The 19608-nt window shown below is 45.4% G+C and overlaps 1 protein-coding gene across 36 annotated transcripts in view; it reads right to left on the bottom strand.

The window, feature by feature from the left end:
* Nucleotides 1–19608, bottom strand: part of SCRIB (scribble planar cell polarity protein) — a 116566-nt gene that overhangs the window by 41230 nt on the left and 55728 nt on the right. For 29 of the 36 annotated variants that reach the window (XM_056330333.1, XM_056330334.1, XM_056330332.1 and 26 more), the window contains 7 exons: nucleotides 15221–15478; nucleotides 14860–14970; nucleotides 11235–11411; nucleotides 10670–10786; nucleotides 7114–7302; nucleotides 6291–6410; nucleotides 5993–6049 (listed from right to left, as the gene is read on the bottom strand). In XM_056330333.1, coding sequence (XP_056186308.1) covers nucleotides 5993–6049; nucleotides 6291–6410; nucleotides 7114–7302; nucleotides 10670–10786; nucleotides 11235–11411; nucleotides 14860–14970; nucleotides 15221–15478 — 1029 coding nt within the window. The remainder of the gene's footprint in view (nucleotides 1–5992; nucleotides 6050–6290; nucleotides 6411–7113; nucleotides 7303–10669; nucleotides 10787–11234; nucleotides 11412–14859; nucleotides 14971–15220; nucleotides 15479–19608) is intronic. The other 7 variants (XM_056330304.1, XM_056330308.1, XM_056330320.1 and 4 more) reach the window with 1 other exon arrangement.

The raw sequence follows: 19608 nt of genomic DNA, 5'->3' as shown, positions 1-19608 counted from the left end.
TGTACTTTTGTGACTTTTTGCACAGCACCTATGCTGCAGAGTGAGGGCTCTGGACAAAAGCAGCATCATTCTTTTGTTCTATTGCACGTTGCAACCCTCCTGACTGCTCCTCCCAAACAGCAGCAACCAGATGGTCCAGTAGTCCCAAGGCTGGAAGGATGGGAGGTGGAAGGCATCTGAGAAATACAGAGGGAGCTAACTCAAAGTTCTGATAAGCACCTAGGTCCTTTCTCTTCCAAAGCTTCTGTGCATTACCACTAGCAAAAAAATCAATGTCCCACATCACACACCCCTATCTCCAGACAATAATGAGCAACATGAGAAGACACTTAATGCTCTGGAGGATCTCAAGACCCAAAGAGATATTTAGGGATATTTAAGCTAAAGTCTATTCTGAATCTGGCTATGCTTAAGTGTTATCTGTAAGGTGAGTGTTCAAGCTGACACTAATCTTGTACATGATCCTTCCCTGAGGTCTCAAACTGAAGAGACAAGAGCACCAGCCAGCCCAGATGGAGGTGTGGAATGTTCAAAGTTCATTTCTGACAACATCTGGGGAGCCTGGGGAACCTCTGAATTAAGACTAGAAAAATAACTACAGCTACGGAGTTGAGACAAAGAAAATGCACCATGGAACAGCCCATGGAGATTTGCAGTTACTAATATTTCTATGGGAAACTGAATTAACAAAGAACTGAACTTGAAAGATGTATGCAGTGACTGCAACAGTGGTATATGAAAACCTCTACAGGACTAATGGGCGAGTATAGCAAAGCCAAAATTCTTCCCATTTCTTCAGTTCACAACTTTACTGTAATGAGACACGTTTGATCTCTATCACTCTTGTGCAAAACTGAACATGAAACACTGAAGGCTCTGGCACTGAGGTGGCAACTTTCTACAGCATCACAGTGGCTACCACAGAGTGCCGGCTCCATCACTAGTGTAAAATTAATCATCAAAACCAGTATTAGAAACAGAAACCCAGTTTCAAGGTCACACTGAAAGGCAACAGCAGAAAAACATGTCTTTGCTTTTGAGACTCAGGCTCTCAGGAATCCCAGTAAGTCAGAGGAGTCTGTAGTATCCACTGCTACCCTCCTCCTAGTAGCCCAACAGAACTGGCATCAAAAAATGTGAGAACTTTCAAAGGCACAGGCAATTCTGGAGGGGAGTCTTGGTCTCTGCTTATCACCAGGCTACAGGCAGAGTTCTTGGCTCTTCAGAGGTTGGGACAGACAACATTGTAATTATACTAAGCCACACTATAGTGAGACAGAGGGCAATATATAGAAATAAAGACCTTAGAAGTCCTTAAATACACATCACTGCAACCTCAGAACATTGATTTAAAAAAATCTGTCATATGTAAAACATCCAAGAAAGACGAACCACAATTACTGTGTATTGTTCAGCCTCCAGGAAGACTAATGACATTTGTTAGAATGTACCCACCTTTGTTTTGAAATGTTGCTGATGGCTGAATGACTAGTTATTGCTTAGTTTTCTTCTTTTAAATTAACTGTTTTAATGAAATTTCAAGTTGAAGTTTTCCTAAAAAGCTACCATAATACCATCAGCACTTTTTAAAATGAGATATGGCCAAGACTAAATCAACAATCATAAAGGTTTTTCTGTTGGTTTTTTTTTGTTTGTTTTTTTTTTTTTTTTTTTGACAAAGTCTCTGGGGTATTTTTAAATAATCTCAGCATCAATTTTAGAAAAGGCTTTATCTACCTAAGACTGAACTAATGCAATCTGCTTAGACAGAGCAGCATGGTTTGAAGGCCAGCAAGTCGAGGAAGGTGATCCTCTCCCTCTACTCTGCTCTGGTGAGACCCCACCTGGAGCGCTGCATCCAGCTCTGTGGCCCCCAGCATAAGACTGACATGGACCTGTTGGAGCAAATCCACAGGAGGCCACGAAGAAGTTCAGGGAGCTGGAGCACCTCTCCTATGGGGACAGGCTGAGAGAGTTGGGGTTGTTCAGCCTGGAGAAGAGAAGGCTTGAGGGACCTTACAGCACCTCCCAGTACCTAAAGGGGGGCTACAAGAAAGCTGGAGAGGGACTTTATATGAGGGCATGCAGTGATAGGACAAGGGGTGATGTTTTTAAGCTGAAAGAGGATAGGTTTAGATTAGATATCACAAAGAACTTCTTTACTGTGAGGGTGGTGAGACACCAGAACAGGTTGCCCAGAGCAGCTGTGGATGTCCCATCCCTGGCAGTGCTCAAGGCCAGGCTGGATGGGGCTCGGAGCAGCCTGGTCTGGTGGGAGGTGTCCCTGCCCATGGCAGGAGGTTGGAATGAGATGATCTTTCACAGCCCCTTCCAACACAAACCATTCTATGATTCTACAATTACTTGTTCTTGGTTTATCCAGGTGTTAGAAATGCTGATGATGACTCACAGTACCTGAACTCCAGAGACTATCCACATTCATACACTACCAATACAAAAGCAGTAGGAATACCCTTTGCTGTAACAGTAACACCACCAAATCAGGTTTCCTGAAACCACAACAAACCACTTTCAGTTCTTTCCTAGGCAAGGAACAAGACATTTTATAGAAAAAAACTAAATCTGATCTAAATTGGCTCTCCTATGAGCTGAACCAAGCGACCTGTAGAGGTCCGTTCCTACTTGAATTGTTCACAGGAATAGAATAGTTTGGGTTAGAAGGAACCTTGAACGGTCATTTAGTTCAACGCCCCTGCAATGAGCAGGGACACCTTCCACTAGACCAGGTTGAAAATTATTCTGAAGGTCATTCCACTGCAAGAATTTCCATCTAATTGTAGATCTCAAACAATATCAGAACACCTTGAGATACTTAGGACAGAAATTCCTTGCCTTTTTTCCTGCACATGCAAGTATCAACCTAAGCTGTAGGCCAGCAAAGCTAAAGCAAAGCTTCCAAAGGGAGTGTGCAACACATCAAACCCCTTTCGTCTCTCCACCCCAGTGTTTCATAGAATCATGTTCTGCATAGCCCGCTGCAATCAGTGACAGAAGGCAGAGTAGGATTATATAATATATGTATGTTTAGTGAGTACATGTATCATAGAGTCATTTAGGTTGGAAAAGACCTTTCAGATCAAGTCCAACCATTAACCCAGCACTGCACAGTCCAACACTGAACCATGTCTCCAAGTGCCCTATCTACTCATCTTTTAAATAGCTCCTCGGATGATGACTCAACCACCTCCGCGGGCAGCCTGTTCCAGTGCTTGACAACCCTTTTGGTGAAGAAATTTTTCCTGAAATCCAATCTAAACCTCCCCTGGCGCAACTGGAGGCCATTGCCTCTTGTCCTATTGCTTGTTACTTGGGAAGAAGAGACCAACCCCACCTCGCTACAACCTTCCTGCAGGTTGTTGTAGGGAGCGATAAGGTCTCCCCTGAGCCGCCGCCTCTCCAGGCTGAGCACCCCCAGTTCCCTTAGCTGCTCCTCTTAGGACCTGTGCTCCAGCCCCTTCCCCAGCTCTGTTGCCCATCTCTGAACACACTCCAGCACCTCAATGTCTGACTTGCACTGAGGGGTCTAAAACTGAACCCAGGATTCTAGGTGTGGCCTCACCAGTGCCGAGTACAGGGGGACAACTGCTTCCCTAGTCCTGCTGGCCACGCTATTTCTGATACAAGCCAGGATGCTGTTGGCCGCCTGGGCACACTGCTGGCTATATTCAGCTGGCCACAGACCAGCCCCCCCAGGCCCTTTCCCACTGTCCAGCTTCCCAGCCACTCTTCTCACAGCCTGTAGCGCTGCCTGGGGCTGCTGTGACCCACGGGCAGGACTCGGCATTTAGCCCGGTTGAACCTCATACAGCTGGCCTCAACCCATCGGTCCGACCTGCCCAGATCCTTCTGTAGAGCCTTCCTGCCCTCCAGCACATCAGTGCTCCCACCCAGCTTGGTGTCATCTGCAAACTGCCTGAGGGTGCACTCGATCCCCTTGTCCAGATCATCGATAAAAGATACTGAACAGAACCGGCCCCAGCACGGAGCCCTGGGGAACGCCACGTGTGACCAGCCGCCAGCGGGATGTCACTCCATTCCCCACCACCTCTGGGCCTGGCCACCCAGCCAGCTTCTAACCCAGTGCAGAGCACACCCGTCCCAGCCACGAGCAGCCAGTTTCTCCAGGAGATGCTGTGGGAGATGGTGTCAAAGGCTTTACTGAAGTCTAGGTGGACAACATCCACAGCCTTTCCCTCATCCACTAAGCGGGTCACCTTGTCATAGAGGGAGATGAGGTCAGTCAAGCAGGCCCTGCCTTTCATAACCCCATGCTGGCTGGGCCTGGTCCCCTGGTTGTTCTGTACATGATGCGTGATGGCCCTCAAGATAATCTGCTCCATAGCCTTCCCCAGCACCGAGGTCAGGCTGACAGGCCTGCAGTTCCCCCGATCTCCTTCCAGCCCTTTTTGTAGATGGGCACCACACTGGCTAACCTCCAGTGTTCTGGGACCTCTCCGGTTTGCCAGGACTGCTGCTAAATGATGGAGAGCGGCTGGGCAAGCTCCTCTGCCAGCTCCCTCAGTGCCCTTGGGCAGATCCTATCCGGCTGCATAGATTTGTGCGTGTCTAAGTGGAGCTGCAGGTCACTGTTTCCTACTGGACTGTGGGGACTTCATTCTTCTCCTCCTTGTCCCTGTTCTCCAGCTCAGGGGGCTGAGTACCCAGAAAGAAGCTGGTCTTCCTATTAAAGACTGACGCAAAGAAAGCATGAAGTACCTCAGCCTTTTCCTCATCCTTGGTGGCAATGTTCCCTGCTGCATCCAATAAAAGATGGAGATTCTCCTTGGCCCTCCTTTTGTTCCTAATGCATTTGTAAAAACATTTGTAAAAACATTTTTTTGTTATCTTTTACAGCAGTGGGCAGCCGGAGTTCTAGCTGGGCTTTCGCCTCTCTAATCTTCGCCCTGCATAAATTTGCGACATCCTTATAGTCCTCCAGAGGCTCTTCCAAAGGTGGTAAATTCTTCTTTTTCCCCTGAGTCCCAGTCAAATCACTCTGTTCAGCCATGCCGGTCTTCTCCCTCTCCCCTCCCTCCCATCGCATGCCTTAAAGGTCATACAGCCATCTTCTTGTTCACTGCCCATCTAAAACCTTAATTGTTTTTCCCAAAACAAGCAAAATCTCAAGCGTTAACTAAATTATAAAGATCACCTCCATCCAGAATTGCCAACACATCTAACACTCTTGTGGGGTAGCAAATGTAAAAAAAAAGCTGTGTTTCCAACTACAGAAAGAACCTAGAGAAATATTAGGTATATCTAAATTGGAAACCTGAAGAAACACCCTCAAAATGTGCACATAGTAGTTATCTGCCAGGAGAGCAGACTCCTAACTGACAATACTGAAGAATTCTGTTTTCCCTCATCTTCCGAAAGAGTTTGACTGCATAAATTACAGTTTTAAGTGGGACAACTAGAAAACCCAAGTCCTCGAGGGGCTCGACTCTGCTAATCTTTTTCTGTGAAAGGCTGAAACAGTGGGCAGAAATACTAAGTTCTTATACCGCATCAGGAAAAACATCATCTGAACTGAGGAGCACAAACTTGCAATTGATGAACATTGCCACTTCTTCAATTCAGGGCAGCTCTGAGCAGTGTGTTCTCATCTTTGCTCATAAAAGCTCTGTCAGGTCATGGAGTGCTCTATAGAGAGAACTGATTAAATGTGGGACTTTCAAGGTAATAAGCCATTTTTCTCAAAGTTTCAGCTTGGCCAGGAGGTACCAGCAGGTAAGAGAAAGACGAACTCTGTAAATAACAGAAGAGTACCACCAAAAAGGTACATAGGAAGGTATGGCAAAGCCAAAAAGCAGCTAGCATCACTGAATGGTGTGCTATGAAGAGAGAAGGCCCAAAGCCCCCCATGGCATTAACAGCTGGGTAGAGATAATTTGTGGCATTCTCCTTAAGGCTCACAGGCTTGGCAGAACCACTGTCAAGAACAGATTCTGCTACATGAAAAATCTCTCACCACTTTCTCCATTTCTTCTCTTTCCCACTGAGTTGCTTCTCTCACCATTTCCATCTCCTAGGAGAGACCAAAGTTAGAGCCACTTCACTCAGTGCTCTCTCCCCACTCGGAGCACCTGTAACCTCATGAAGATTTCACAGTCCCATCCTAGCGCACTCCTGATAAAAGTGCTGGGACCTGCTGATCCCATAAAAAGGAAGTCCACTACCCATAATTCTGCAGATTCCATGCACCAAGGGAGACACAAGAGATTTTCAGAAACTTTTTCCACTCCATAACATTCTCCCAGCATACCCACCTTCTGTAGGATCTCCAGTTCTTCAGGGCTTAAATCCCGATCAATGGAAGAGATACTTTCCAGGCTATTCTTGCGCCCAATACCAGCAGCAAAAGGGTTTGCAATAATTCCTGGGGACATCTGCAAAGCAAAAAGGCAGTAATACATGGTGGAAGCCTACAGTGTGTCATACAAAAAATTCCATATTCCCGGTCTCCCAGATACGGAGCACCAAGATGATCCTAGGCAAGTCAGAACTCTTTCACAACCTGAAACCTTGTTTCAGCTGTCAATTATCCAAGGCACTTGAGATCTAAGGAAGATGAGTTTAAACTGCAATTGGTACAGAGAGGGGATAAGCTGACAAAGGATCAGGTACATATTCTTGTGGAGAATAAAAAAGCTTACTTGCTAAGCCTTGAAGAAAAAAGGCTGAGAAAGCACAGGACTGCTATGGGTAAGTGTTTGCTTGTGGGGAAAGGCAAATACCAATAAAAAGACAATTTACTTTAAATGTAACATTGGCACAAGAAAATATACACATAAATAGCCTGGAGAAAATTAGCCTGAAAATTTGAAAAGCTACATTTCTAACCAGTGCAGTGATGTTGTGAAACAGTTCTGAAAACAGCAGAAAAGAGACAGTCTTTAGCGACTTGCTTTTATGAACTGGCAACCACCTCCAGCTCATACAGCGGGAGACCAGACTCTGAAATCTGGGACCTCAAAAAAAAAAAAATTCTACAGCAAAAGATTGGAATAATCTAGCGATCTTCTGTGAAGAAAGAAGCGGGATCTTTGTGGTACTGGTCACTGTGAGGGCACCCTGCACTTCAGTTCTCACCTCAATCGCAGCTGCAGCCTTGGGATCAAAGCCATCACACACTAGCACAAGGAGCGCATCACCCACACTTCGGAGTATCTGTACTGCTTCTGTATGCGTCATTCCCAGCAAACTCTGGTGATTCACCTCCAGGATCCGCATTCCCACCTTCAGACGGCCATCTCGGGCCGCAGCCCCTGAGGAGCTCACCTGTAACAAATGGGGGGAATCAAGATATCACCTAAGGAGGTAAGAGAAGATCAGAGAGCATGGGGACCATCAGGAAGAAGTAATGAGAGAGGACAGCATACGAAGGAAACAGGGAGAAAAGGCTGCAGCTACACGTCAGGGAAGGCATCTGGAAGTATTTACATGTAGTTACAGAAAGGAAAGGAAGAACATGTACAATTTGGTAGAGGAAACAGATACAGAAGAAATATCTTATGGGAGATATAAAGAATCTGTATTTGAAATGTGTCGTCCCAAGGAAAGAAACTGCTTTTGTTTTATCAATGAAGCAGGTGAGAAAGAAAGCTCTTGCATCTATGATTTATCTTCACAGAAAGGAAAGTGTAATAATTTTTTGTTGGGAAACACAGAAAATGCAAGCATAGGGATAATTTTTGTGGATTAAGATAAATGAGGCATAAAGACTTTTTCCCTGTCTTTGGGGTAGAGACAGGCATAACAAATGACGCCTGTCTGCCATTTTCCATCCTCTCTTTCGCAGAAATAATGTTTAACTCCTATTTTCTTTCCTCAGCAAGTCACAAGAACTCATACTTGCCTGATGTACACAAGCCGCTACGAGGGGAAGCAACTACATGCAGCATATTGATAAGGCACATGAAAGCCAGAGTTTGTCTTACAGAGTGCAAGCATCCATGTACGTTTGAGGAGAGAATGAAAGTGCATGCTTTGCCACCAGAACAAAGGCAATAAAGGCAAGGAGTTCTATTCATATTTTTTTCCCACTCCAGAGTGGGAAAAAGAGACTGCAGGACTTGCTGCGGGTACAAAGTGAAAGAAAAGGAAAAAAAAAAATCCCCAAACCCAAACACATGCAAACATGAGGCTCGGGAGAAATACGCAAGCTGGGGAAGTGAGAAAAAAATTGAACAATAGTGATAGAAGTTACTATCGGGAACCAGACAGAAATACAGGCTACAACTCAAAGTGCCTTAGCGAAATGAACAGAATCACCAAATGGACATTACTTTTTCTAATGGGAAAACAAGAAGCTTGAAACAACAGGGGACGTACACACAGTCAAGCTAGGACCTAAATACATTTGGTATTTGTAACGACCTCGCTGGGAACACCACAGACAAATGAACGGCTTCAGTTCAAAGGCCCACTCTTAAAGCCAAAGAACCAATATAACTAAGCTTTACAAAGAGAATTATGACCAGTGCTACACAACGGCTTTGCAGAAAGAATGTCGATGTCAGGGATCTCAAGCAAAGCCTATCAATCTATGACAAGAGAATAAGGAGCACACAATGGTGCACAAAGGTGGTTGCTGGGTGTGGGAAATGCAAGGACATGCATGACTGGTTGTCAAGGGACGATGGAGGCACAGGTAACATCAGAGGAAAGAAAAAAAGAAAGGACTACTGCACACCACATATTACTGGGATCAGAGAGGCAAAAAAACCCAAAACAAACGAAAGGCATAGGTGTTTGTTGGATTTATGAGAGCTGTTTTAGAGAAAAAACAGATACATGTTTAATAAAGTACCTGTAAATAGAAGAAAAAATGCTGCATGCATTTATATTTATTTTTTTATATTTGGGGGGAGGTAAAGCAGCCATGCATGCCTACACAGAATTTCTTCAGGCCTGTAAAGGAAAACATTTAAGTGTGTGTGAGCGCGTGTGCATGCACAAAAGTGGGCACATGCAGCCGAATGGAAAAAGACCGAGTACTCACAATTTCTTTTCCAGGGAGAGCAAGTGCATAAGTGTGACAGTAGAACACCCAGAAATAATGGGAGGAGGTGAAGTTAATGTAGAAAAATGTCCTTAACGCCAACTGTCATCTATATTATTGATATGTCACTGAGGGGCACTGAGCTATCCCCGTTGAGACAGATCATTAATTTCAAATTGTAGATATAATTTATACTTCCCACGGTATTCAACTTGTAACATTTCATCAAGAAGGTTTTAAAAAGGAAGAACTCGATTACAATTTTTTTAAAAAACTACAATTAAGGGACTCAATGGAAATGCAAATTAAGAAAAACTAAGGAGAAAGAAGGTAGCAATCAGACATCCAAAGAGGAGGGAGAAGAAAAAGCACTACCTTATCTCTCAGTTATTGGGAATATACAGACAAAATAACAGAAGCAGGAAAGACACTCTGGTTAGGACAGATAAGAGAGATCAAGCTGAAGTAACACAGTTGAAGGAACAGCAGAAAAGTTCAGTGCTTTGGTTCTCCACAGGTTAAAATAACTACTATTTTTTAAAAAAAGGCAGGAGGGAAAGGGGTAAACGAATCCTGCAACAGGGCTGAACTGTAAGCCTTCCAAACTCCTAAACACTGTAACACTGAAGAAGATAAAAACCCCCTACCTTAATCATTAAAAATAATCAGTTACAATAATTAAAGTTACTTTTTAAAAAAGTAAGTTACAATAATCTTAGATTTTGTTTTACTGCTATTAGAAGTATTGCAGTTGAACGTCCAGCTATTACTTTGATAGACTGATTTTACTCTTTTAACTTTAAAACTCAGGTAAAGAAGTCGTATCAAGTAATAACTTGTAATAACAATTGCTGACCACTCCCTTCCTTTGGAAGTAGCCCATTATTAGGAATGGTTACTGCAACTGGCAACTATGGAGTGCCCACCATCCAGCAAGTATTATTAAGACCTCTAGAGCTAGAGCAGAGTTTCTGCCCTACCATACTAGCTGAAAAGGGAGCCAGTGACACTAACGTGAACATCCAAAGCCCCTTTGGTCAGCATGAAGACCAAAAATTACACCATTTATCACTATGCTCTGTTGCTAACAAGAAAGAAGAGACAAAATGTTTCACTAAGGAGCATAAGCTTATACACAGTATATTGTTGAAAAGAAAATATGCATTACTTCTTGGGGAAAAGTGACATGACAAATACATATGCCCGCAAGCAGTCATTTGCAAAGGAAAGAGAACAAAATTACATACACGTTGCATGGCACAGGAGGAAAGGGGAGCAATTCATAATGTTTTTGATGGAAGGAGAGAAGAGCATGCATGCTTGAGTGGGCAGGAAGGCCACAAGCATCTGGGGGAAGCAACAGGAATGAAGGAGAAGAGGAAAGATGCATAGGTTCATGTTATACAAAAAAAGGCAAGAAGCACAAGGCAAAATAAAAGCAAACCTAGGAAATGAAAGAAGAAATGCGGCTGTTGCAGAGGAAGAAATATGAAAGGAAACAGATGTGCCTCCTTCAGTGGATGGAGGAGAATTGATGTACCCAGTGAAAAGTGGAGACAGCGTATCAGACAAATTCCACAGGGATCACCCTTTTCCCCAGCAGTCCTTGCATGCAACCAAGCTGCAGAGTTAGTGGTCTGGTACCTTAGAAATGAAGATGCCTTCATCAGTGGGATCAAATGGGTTTCCAGCATGACCTTTTGCTCCACCCCGGATGCTGATGCCCAGCTTTTCTCCTGGAGCCTTTTCAATGCATATTTCCTGTAAACACAGAAAAGGTCTCCTTGTTTCTGGGTCATGTTCAGACAGGAGCTGTTGAAGAAACACTCCTAGTAGCTGGCCATATTCTAAATACCCTGAAAAGGACCCGAATTAGGCCTTTCACCCATTTGACACAGACTTTTGATGAGTCTTCTGCCCTTTTCTGTATTTCTGTCCCCTGTTCAGGTCTGGTCTTCATGAAAACTGATAATTCTCTGATCACAGTATCACCATGGGCATGCCAAGAGGCCCTCCACAGTCCTCAACTGGATAGATACTTACAAGAGATATATATTTGGATTCTGCCCAAAGGGAAGGAAATTTCAACCAGAAGGTTAATTTGCACTCTAGTTCCAGACTTCCAACCAGGTAAGGAATTGCCTTGAAAAGTGATCCTTCTATAAAGAGAAGTGTGATTCCCCGCCCCGTTCTCTTACTCAGAACCTACCTGCATGCCAGGTGGTGGCGGATCTCGCCTTACTAACATAGTCAGCTCCTGGGTGTTAGAGAGCAGGGCATTCACTGCTTCCTGGTGGGTAGCATGGCGCAGGTCAATACTATTTACCTCCAGGATCCTGTCCCCTACACGGAGCCCACTGCGAGATGCCAGTCCACGGGGAATGACCTGCAAAGGATCATTAATATTACAACTAGAGAAGGAAATTCCCTCTCTCCTTGGAGAGACACCGATTGTGTCCCTAGGCTATCCTCCAACATCCTCTGAGGCCTGTTTTGACTTCTTTCTCTGCAACCCAAGAGGTAACGTTATCTGTGAACCCTGGCAAAGAATGAAGTAAGATTTGCTTTAAAGTGCCATTCGATATACTCTTATATCCTCATATTATCATTTTCATCCGAACCACTCCCGTGTCAGCTTTCCCATGACTTAGCCTGTGACTGTAACCAGAAGACAGCTTTCTCACAAGAACTGAGAAACTCAAATGTTAAACTGCAGGGCTGTTGCTGGAAGTGCATCATCTACCATTACAAACAGCCACTGTACCAGCACTGACAGTGTGAGTACACCTCCAGTCCTCAAGAAGTGCTCTAGAGGAGATCTTGAGAGCTACAGAGTTACTAACCAAGAAACCTAACTTCTATTCCTGGTAAAACAATAGAGTGAACAAAGGCAAAGATCTGTGAGCATGTGGATAAGCAAATCCTGCCTCATTGACCTGCTGAAGCACTGCGAGAGAAACAATGAACACATGAAGGAAGCAATCTGGTAGATGTAACTTCTCCACTTCCGAATGGTTCTTGACAAGGTCTGATGCAAAGTCTATCAGAGAAGCTGTGTCCACTAGACGGGAGGAAAGGCCACTTTAATGAAAGCTGGTTAAAGGAGAGGAAACAAAGGGCAGGGCTGGACAGCTGCTGCTCAGGACACAGAAGATTCACTGGTAGGGTGCCTGAGGGGTTGGTACAGGACTGGTGTTATTCAGCACATCCACTTGTAACCTGAAAAAGGTAGTGAACAGTGAAATCTCCAAATCTGCAGATGATATTGTGCTGGTTTGAGCAGCCAGACACCACCCTGGTGGTGGGGAACTTCAAAAGGGGTGAAGAAAACGCATTAAAAAGACATGAGCTTCAGCACAGACAACGAGTCTATGGAAAAACACCTTGAACCATGCACACACAACACTGAACTCAGAAACAGTAACTCAGGCAAGTTCCTAGAGACACTCACATGTTCTCTGAAATTATGGGCTCTGCATGCAGGAAGAGACAAAAAAAAGCCAACAAAACTTTGGGCATCATCAGAAAGGGTACTGAGATGAAGACAGACAGAATCACGTACATCTCCAGGACTGTTCAGTTCTCTGTTCCAAAAAAGGCAGAGCAGATGGGGACCCAGAAACTGCACCGAGGACTATGCAAGGATGATGGTGACAGGCCACAGGGTAAGGTCTCCAACACCAGTCAGAGTATCCTTGGCGCTATCCCTGGCACTTCCAGAAGGAAGGATAAAGCTTTCAGGGTCTTGGGCTACAGGGAGTGCCTGGGACCTCTCCCTGGGGCTGGTGGTGCTCTCACCAGTGGAAGGTGGGCTCTGATCATGGTGCCAAGCTAGCAGGTGAAGAAGCTACAGGATGAGGTGAGCATACTGCATAGCATCAGTGAAAATGAACAGGAGAGCAACAGGCTCTTTGCAGAAACACTGCAGAGAGAACAGTCCCAATCCAATGTTGTACAGAAGGGTCAGCTACAGGCTATGCTTAAACAAACAGCAGAGGCTCCCAAGCTGGAGAAGGCTGGGAGCTTGAGTCTGCTGGCAACACAGTGAAGAGTCCTTCTCACTACGGTCACGCACCTGAAATTTTACAAGGTATAGTGCCTTGTAGCAGATGAGGAGAAACAAACCACACAAAAGGAGGCACTGAAGCAATCCCAGAATGAACACGTCGGCACCAACAGGAAGCATCAGGTTAAACCTACTGCAAACCGCTTCTGCAAGGGACAGAGGCACACATCTGTCAAACAAGACATGCTGTTTCAGAGGCTTGTTGCTAGCCAGAGGCTTGGATCCAGTATGCTCTGAAAGGCAGCTAAGGCAGCAGTATGCCCTTGCAACCCTTGCAGCAGTGGAGGGTGTAGCCAGCCAAGGGAAATGATCATTCTTCACTGAAGAGTGCTTGTGGTGTTGCATCTAGAGCACAAGGCAGACACTGATAAAGTGGAATGAGTGGAGCAGAGGGCCAAGAACATGAACAGGGGTGTTGAGAATACATTGTACAAAGAGAGGCAGAGACCTGGGGGTTTTCATTGTTGAGAATGGGAAGCTAAAGGGGATGTTGCCGTTGTCTTCAACTACCTAACACAACGGTACAGAGAAAACAGATGCCAGGCTCTTCTCAAAGGCACACAGTGGTATAGGGAGAGAGGCACCGGATCCAGGTTGGAACAAGGAAAATTCTGTCTAGATATTAGGAAAAAAACATACACCATAATAGTAGTTAAACAGTGGAAGAGAAGTCCAGAGAGGCTGTGAGATCTCCATCTCTGAAGATACTCAGAACTTGACTAGACAAGGCTCTCAACAAGCTGATACAGGCTGGCCCCATGCTTTCAGTGAGATCAAATAACCTCTGCAGGTCCCTTCCAACTTGAATGATCCTGTGACGCTACATCTTGAGAAGGACGTAGCTGGATTAGAGGAGGTCTGGAGAAAGGCAACAATGAGGGGATGAAGCAGCACCTTGCAAGGGGAAACAAAGGCCACAACTCTCAAGTTTGGAGAGAAAGCTGAGGAAGGAGAATGAGTGAGGTTTACAACACTGAAGGTGGTGAGTAAGCTGAATACAGGACTTCTGTTTACCAAACTGACAATACCAGAATGGAGGAGCATGTCCCACAGTGTAACCAGTGGGACACTGGTTTAGAGCAGATCAAAGAGTGCTTCTTCAGGTGACAGGTAATGATGTTCTGGGACTTGCAGGCATAAGTGTTGGAAGAGACAGATTCAGTATGCCCAAGGGACAAGAGACGTGTGGATGCAGAAAGAGCTAGGCAGGGATGTCCTCTCTCTCACCCCTAATCCAGTAAGTGTGGATGTGTGGGACTACAAAGGGAATGACCTGCAGCAAGTGGCTGGTTTTTGTGCTGTCTCTAAATAGCGTCAGCTAATGCCACTACTGGAAAGAGGGCAGTGGCCCACAGGACACTGGCCTGAATGCAGAAGAGTGTGTCTGTTTTTCCTTGCAGTAACACACTCATCACACTAACACTTTCAGAGTCATGACTGGTTTTCCAAAATGCCTGCGTCTTTCCAGGATTCATTAAAAGCTAACATAAGCTCAGCAATTTCAAAAGCTAACTCTCCCCAAACAGTTCAGCATGAATTAGACAGGTTTGCAGGCTTTTATGTGCCATTTACGTTTCTACAACAGCAGCAGTATGTCTAGTATAGGCTAACTCTTTACATATGTACGCATCCTTCTCCCATCCCTTTTTCTTTTCTCTTTAATTTATTCTGTACTTCTTAGACTCTTGCATCAAAATCTTTCATCTTAACCCCAATAATTAAACAGCTCAGGAGTGTCCACTGCTAGGCTGCTCACACAGGACTCTACCTTTGAAATGAAGACACCTGGTTCATGAATCCCAAATGGATGGCTTGAATGGTCACTGCCTCCTACGATGCTGAGTCCCAGGGGACCACCTGCTTTTACAAGGTGAATTTCCTTGAGGGAACAAGAAGCAGAGTCAAAGGGAATAAGGGATACCACATAAGGACTACAAACACTGAAAAACATGGAGTGAGGGATGTTTTACTTGAGTGAGCACAAGGTAAGCACCCACAGAACAAGGGGATTCCCCATTACTTCTCAACACCACAGTTAACACAGTGGAACAGCCCTCATCAGACTAGCAATTTTTCAAATGAAAACCACCCAAGATGACACTACCCCATATTCCGACAGACAGACTCACCTCAATGGGATACTGATCCTCCAGGCCTTTAGACAGATGGTTCCTTTGCAGCGAAGGTGTCTCCTCCGGTGGGCTCTCCCCATGGCTGGGAGGCGGTGGTGGGGAGTGCATGCGCACTCGTGACACGCCTGGCGAGTCTCCCTCGCTGAGCTGCTCTACACCCTCTCTCTCTACCAGCAGCACGATGGTGGGGGAGGATGCGGTAAGCAGCGCTACTGCCTGATCATGCCTGGCTTCTGTCATGTCTACCCCATTGATCTAGAACAACCCGCAAACTCAGCGTCAGACCATCACCCGAGTACACCCTGTCATTTTAAGCACTTAGCCAAGCACTCTAAGGGACCCCATTCTGCTGGAACACTGCCCCGCCTCGAAAGTCTGTTCCCCAAAGCAATTCTCAGTCCTTCCTATCTGGCAAAGGGACACTGAACCTGTTCATTCCCACCTGACCAGAATCTTCTTCCTAGACTTACCAGCCCCTTTCGCACCTTTTCTGTATACCTCCAAGCCCTAACAGCATCAGCAACATTCCAGGGGACCATGAAAGCTAAGTACGATGCCCCACCTCCTGGAGCACTACAAACCTAGCTATTGCCCAGATGATACTGCGGCTCACGCATTACCAGGAAAGTACCTGCCATTCCTTCTGGGCTTTGCATTCCAGCTTTCCTACTGGGTCACGACAAAAGAAGCCCAAGAGGTTGCACTACAGGAACAGATCCAATATGGGAAGACGACAACACAGTGATTGCCAGAAGTGATGCCATGGCACATAAATGTGTCATAGCACCAGCTGCCTTTGCACTAGGCCATTTGCCCTTATCAATCACTCTCAAAGCCCAGACACAGGCACTGAAGAGCATGACCTGATGTGTAACAGGACCTGTCACCGGCCACAGGGTTACTGTCCACCCATGCTGGGCAAGGTTACAGCAGTCTAGGGAAGATGTCAGTTTTAAGCCATAAAAAGTGTATGCCAGGTATAAAAAGACTTGGAAGCACTGAGAAAGAGACTGTTAGTCCACAGTGACTGACTGACTGACACAAAAAGAAAGCTAGAATTCTTTTGGACAAGAAAACATCCAATATGCTATGCCAAATTAATCTCAAGAATACAACTACAGTTGTCTTGTGGAATCAGTGAAAGATATAATGCTTCAGACAAAGAGGCACTTCTAGTACGCACAGGGAAGAAACAATGTCATTCGTACAAAGCATTGAGGAGAACTCATCTGAAAAACTACACTATTCTCATCCTTCACATACACAAAAATTATCTAACATAAGTTAACAAGATGCGCAGAAAAAAAGCTGCTATGACAGGCAGGGAAACAGAGAGCCTTTCCTACAAAATTAAAGATTTAAAACAGCTTGCCTAGAAACTCAAAGGACCAGAAAAGATGTGACTGTTCTCCATTAATGTATGAGGGATGGAATACTGAGAGGAGAGCTAAGCTAGAAGAACACTGCCAAAAGGATGACACTTGCCATGAAAAAGCTGAAGCTGAAAATGAAAAAGTTTCTAGTTCTTAGGTTCTGGAAAAGCTTTCCAAAATTAACAATGAGGACATGAAAAGAACAGCTGTTAAGACGGAGTTTGATCAGCTTACAAAATAATAACATGACTTTGTAACAGCAACTGAATTGTGTAGCCCAATTCCTCACTGGCTGATTCCTTGAAATAATATAGTACTTCCCAGTACCTTCCAAGAAAGCAGTTTCTGGACAAAGCTGACTGCACACAGTCTGTCAAGACTTCGTCCAGAACCTCCATAAACACCACCATCACCCTCACCCAACCTGCCCCATCCCATCCAGAGCCAACGGTGCTGTGCTCCGTATGACATGGAAGACGACAGGCAAGACAGCCCTGTCCTGTGCTGGACACAAACAGCAAACTCTCGGCCCCGCAGCATCCTCTCTACTCAAAGTATTGTCCCCAAAGGGACACCTTTGGCACCAACCATAGAGAACAAACAGAAGGCTGCGAAGGCATGCCAGCCTGCACATGCATGCAGGAAGAGGAAGGATGTAAAGGTAGCTGGGTAATGGCTGCTGAGCATAAAAGACAAGGCAATAAGCAAGAAAGATAATGAATTAAACACACAGGTGCACAAACCTTAATTAAATGCAGATAACAGAGACAAGACTCAAGACACTTATAGATGGATCATTAAAGGAATCATTGAAATGGTAACAATTAAAGAAATGCAACCAAAAACTTGGTAATCAATTTGCAGAGGAAATCAAGATTATCGTGGGTTATCAGAACAGCTCTCAAAGGAAAGAGCAAACTTGCTACAGGAAGTTTTAAGGGGCACTGTGGGAACGTGCAAAACTTATTAAAGGATCACGGGTGGGAAAGGGCAGTGGATAAGGAGAGAGGAGGAACAAGCATGGGGAAATGGAGAGGGTGGAAAGTAAAAAGAGGCTGATAACAGGCAAGCAGGCTGCTGGTCAGTGTGCTTGTCTGGCCAAGCCCTGTGCCAGTTCACCATCTTTTTACCAAAAAAAAGGATGCAAAAAAAAAAAAAAAAAGAGTACCACCTGCTCTATCTTTTTACCAAACTCTGTTTGTATTAACTGGGTGAGTTTCCTCTGTATTCTGGGTAAGCGTGCAAGATCTACTAGCAAAATTCAAGTCAGACCAGCCAGCAAATAGTAATCCAAAACACGCAAATACCCAACAGCTGGCCCAGAAACCAGATAAAAGGCTCCTGGTCTCACCAAAGAGCCTTGAAGAGCTTGCCGCTTGGGCCAGAGACTGAAGAGACCTGCAAACACGAATATTTATGTGAGCTGAGTGAGGGAGTGTATGTGCATGTTCCACTAGCAAACCTTAAATCTCATTAGCCAGAGGGTAAGAACAGAGTTAAACTGGCTGCATTGTTCATGCCCTATGAGGACTGTTTGTGTTTATGCACGCAGCTGTAAAGGTACTGACCCCTTCTTGCCTGTGTAAACCTGTGGCCAGCCAGTTAAGTGGAATCTGCACTTAGCCTTCCTGATGGCTGGAACCTGGGAATGGGGAAAAGCAGCAGCCTTGTGTCCAGTGGACTGGGAAGGGAGGATCCCCTTGGGTCCTCCCATCTGCCAGATACACCAATTTTTAACAAAGATGACATGCGGAAGAGGCGTGGCCCTTCGGTTTTTATCACCAGATCAAGGCCCAACATATTCCACAGACAGACCTGCTGGAGCAGCATGCACTCTTGACTTCACGCATTCCCCTCTTATTTTTCTGCCACTGCCAAGATGTATACCGAAAGTATACAGTGGTACTTCCCTGGACTAGTGAGCAGGGACACAGGAACTCCCCGAGTGAGAGGTACATGATATGTAACAGCCTTTGATGGCATTTTACTCATTAACTTCTCCATTACCTGGCAATCATGATGCCTTCCCAGCTTTTGGACAGCTTTCAGTGGCCTTTATTGCTATGTCTCTGCTTAGCAAAAGAACAAGGCCAGCCAGTGCAGCAGCTATCAAAGTGCCCAGAGGAAGGGCACAAGTGTCATCTAACCTCTCCCAGAGCCACACATTTTCCTGTGTGCCAGGGAGCTGTATTACTCCGGCAAATTTCTTAGTGATCAGACTGCTGTCATTAGGACCCGACGTGTCGCCTGGTGCTACTACTGTAGCCTCTACTGTACTACAGTACTGTACTACAAACCTCGCCCAGAATGAGTTTTCTTCAGTCTACTCCCAGTCCTATCCCAAAAAAACTAGCGGCCCTTAGCCACTGCTCCCAGTCCTGCACCCTCCCTACTAGATCCCCATCCCACGATTTGAACTCTCCAACGCTCCCCCACCTTGCAGTTGCCTGCTCCGTATTTTCCACTACCAAAATCACTCTCACGACGCCTGTGATGACTCTCAAGATACACTACAATATGGGGAAAGCTGGAGAGTTAGTAGACAATCACTGGTGAGTTTTGTGGGGTGTTAACTTTGGAGAGAGATCTCGGCTGGGCTCTTCAGTCCATGTACTCAAAGCTCCCTTAAGAAAGTAAAAGGAGCTATCCCAGTCCTCCCCCTGCAGGGAAGTCCAGGACGATTTAGAGTACAAGGGAAGAGTATGAAGCTGTGCTGTATTTCTTTTCCTAAGAAAACAAAGATTCTTTGGCAAAGCGAGAACTGAGGCATGACTAGGAGACTATGTTTCTGGAAATGGGCTTCTGCCTGCTGGACCTATGAAACCACCTCTGTGTCCCAACAAGGGCCCTCCTGCTTTCCCCATGCAGATTACAGGGGAACACATGCAACCTGCCCATTCCAGGAAACACCACATCCTGAAAAACTTTCCCATAAAAATGGGCAACCGCTGCTTCAAAAGAGTTGCGGTAAAGAGGAAATTTACAGGTTGCTCTGCGGGCACTGCTTTGGAG

Source organism: Falco biarmicus, chromosome 3 (genome assembly GCF_023638135.1).
Source record: "Falco biarmicus isolate bFalBia1 chromosome 3, bFalBia1.pri, whole genome shotgun sequence".
NCBI classification, from domain to species: domain Eukaryota; kingdom Metazoa; phylum Chordata; class Aves; order Falconiformes; family Falconidae; genus Falco; species Falco biarmicus.
This window is presented reverse-complemented; position numbering and strand designations above follow the sequence as displayed.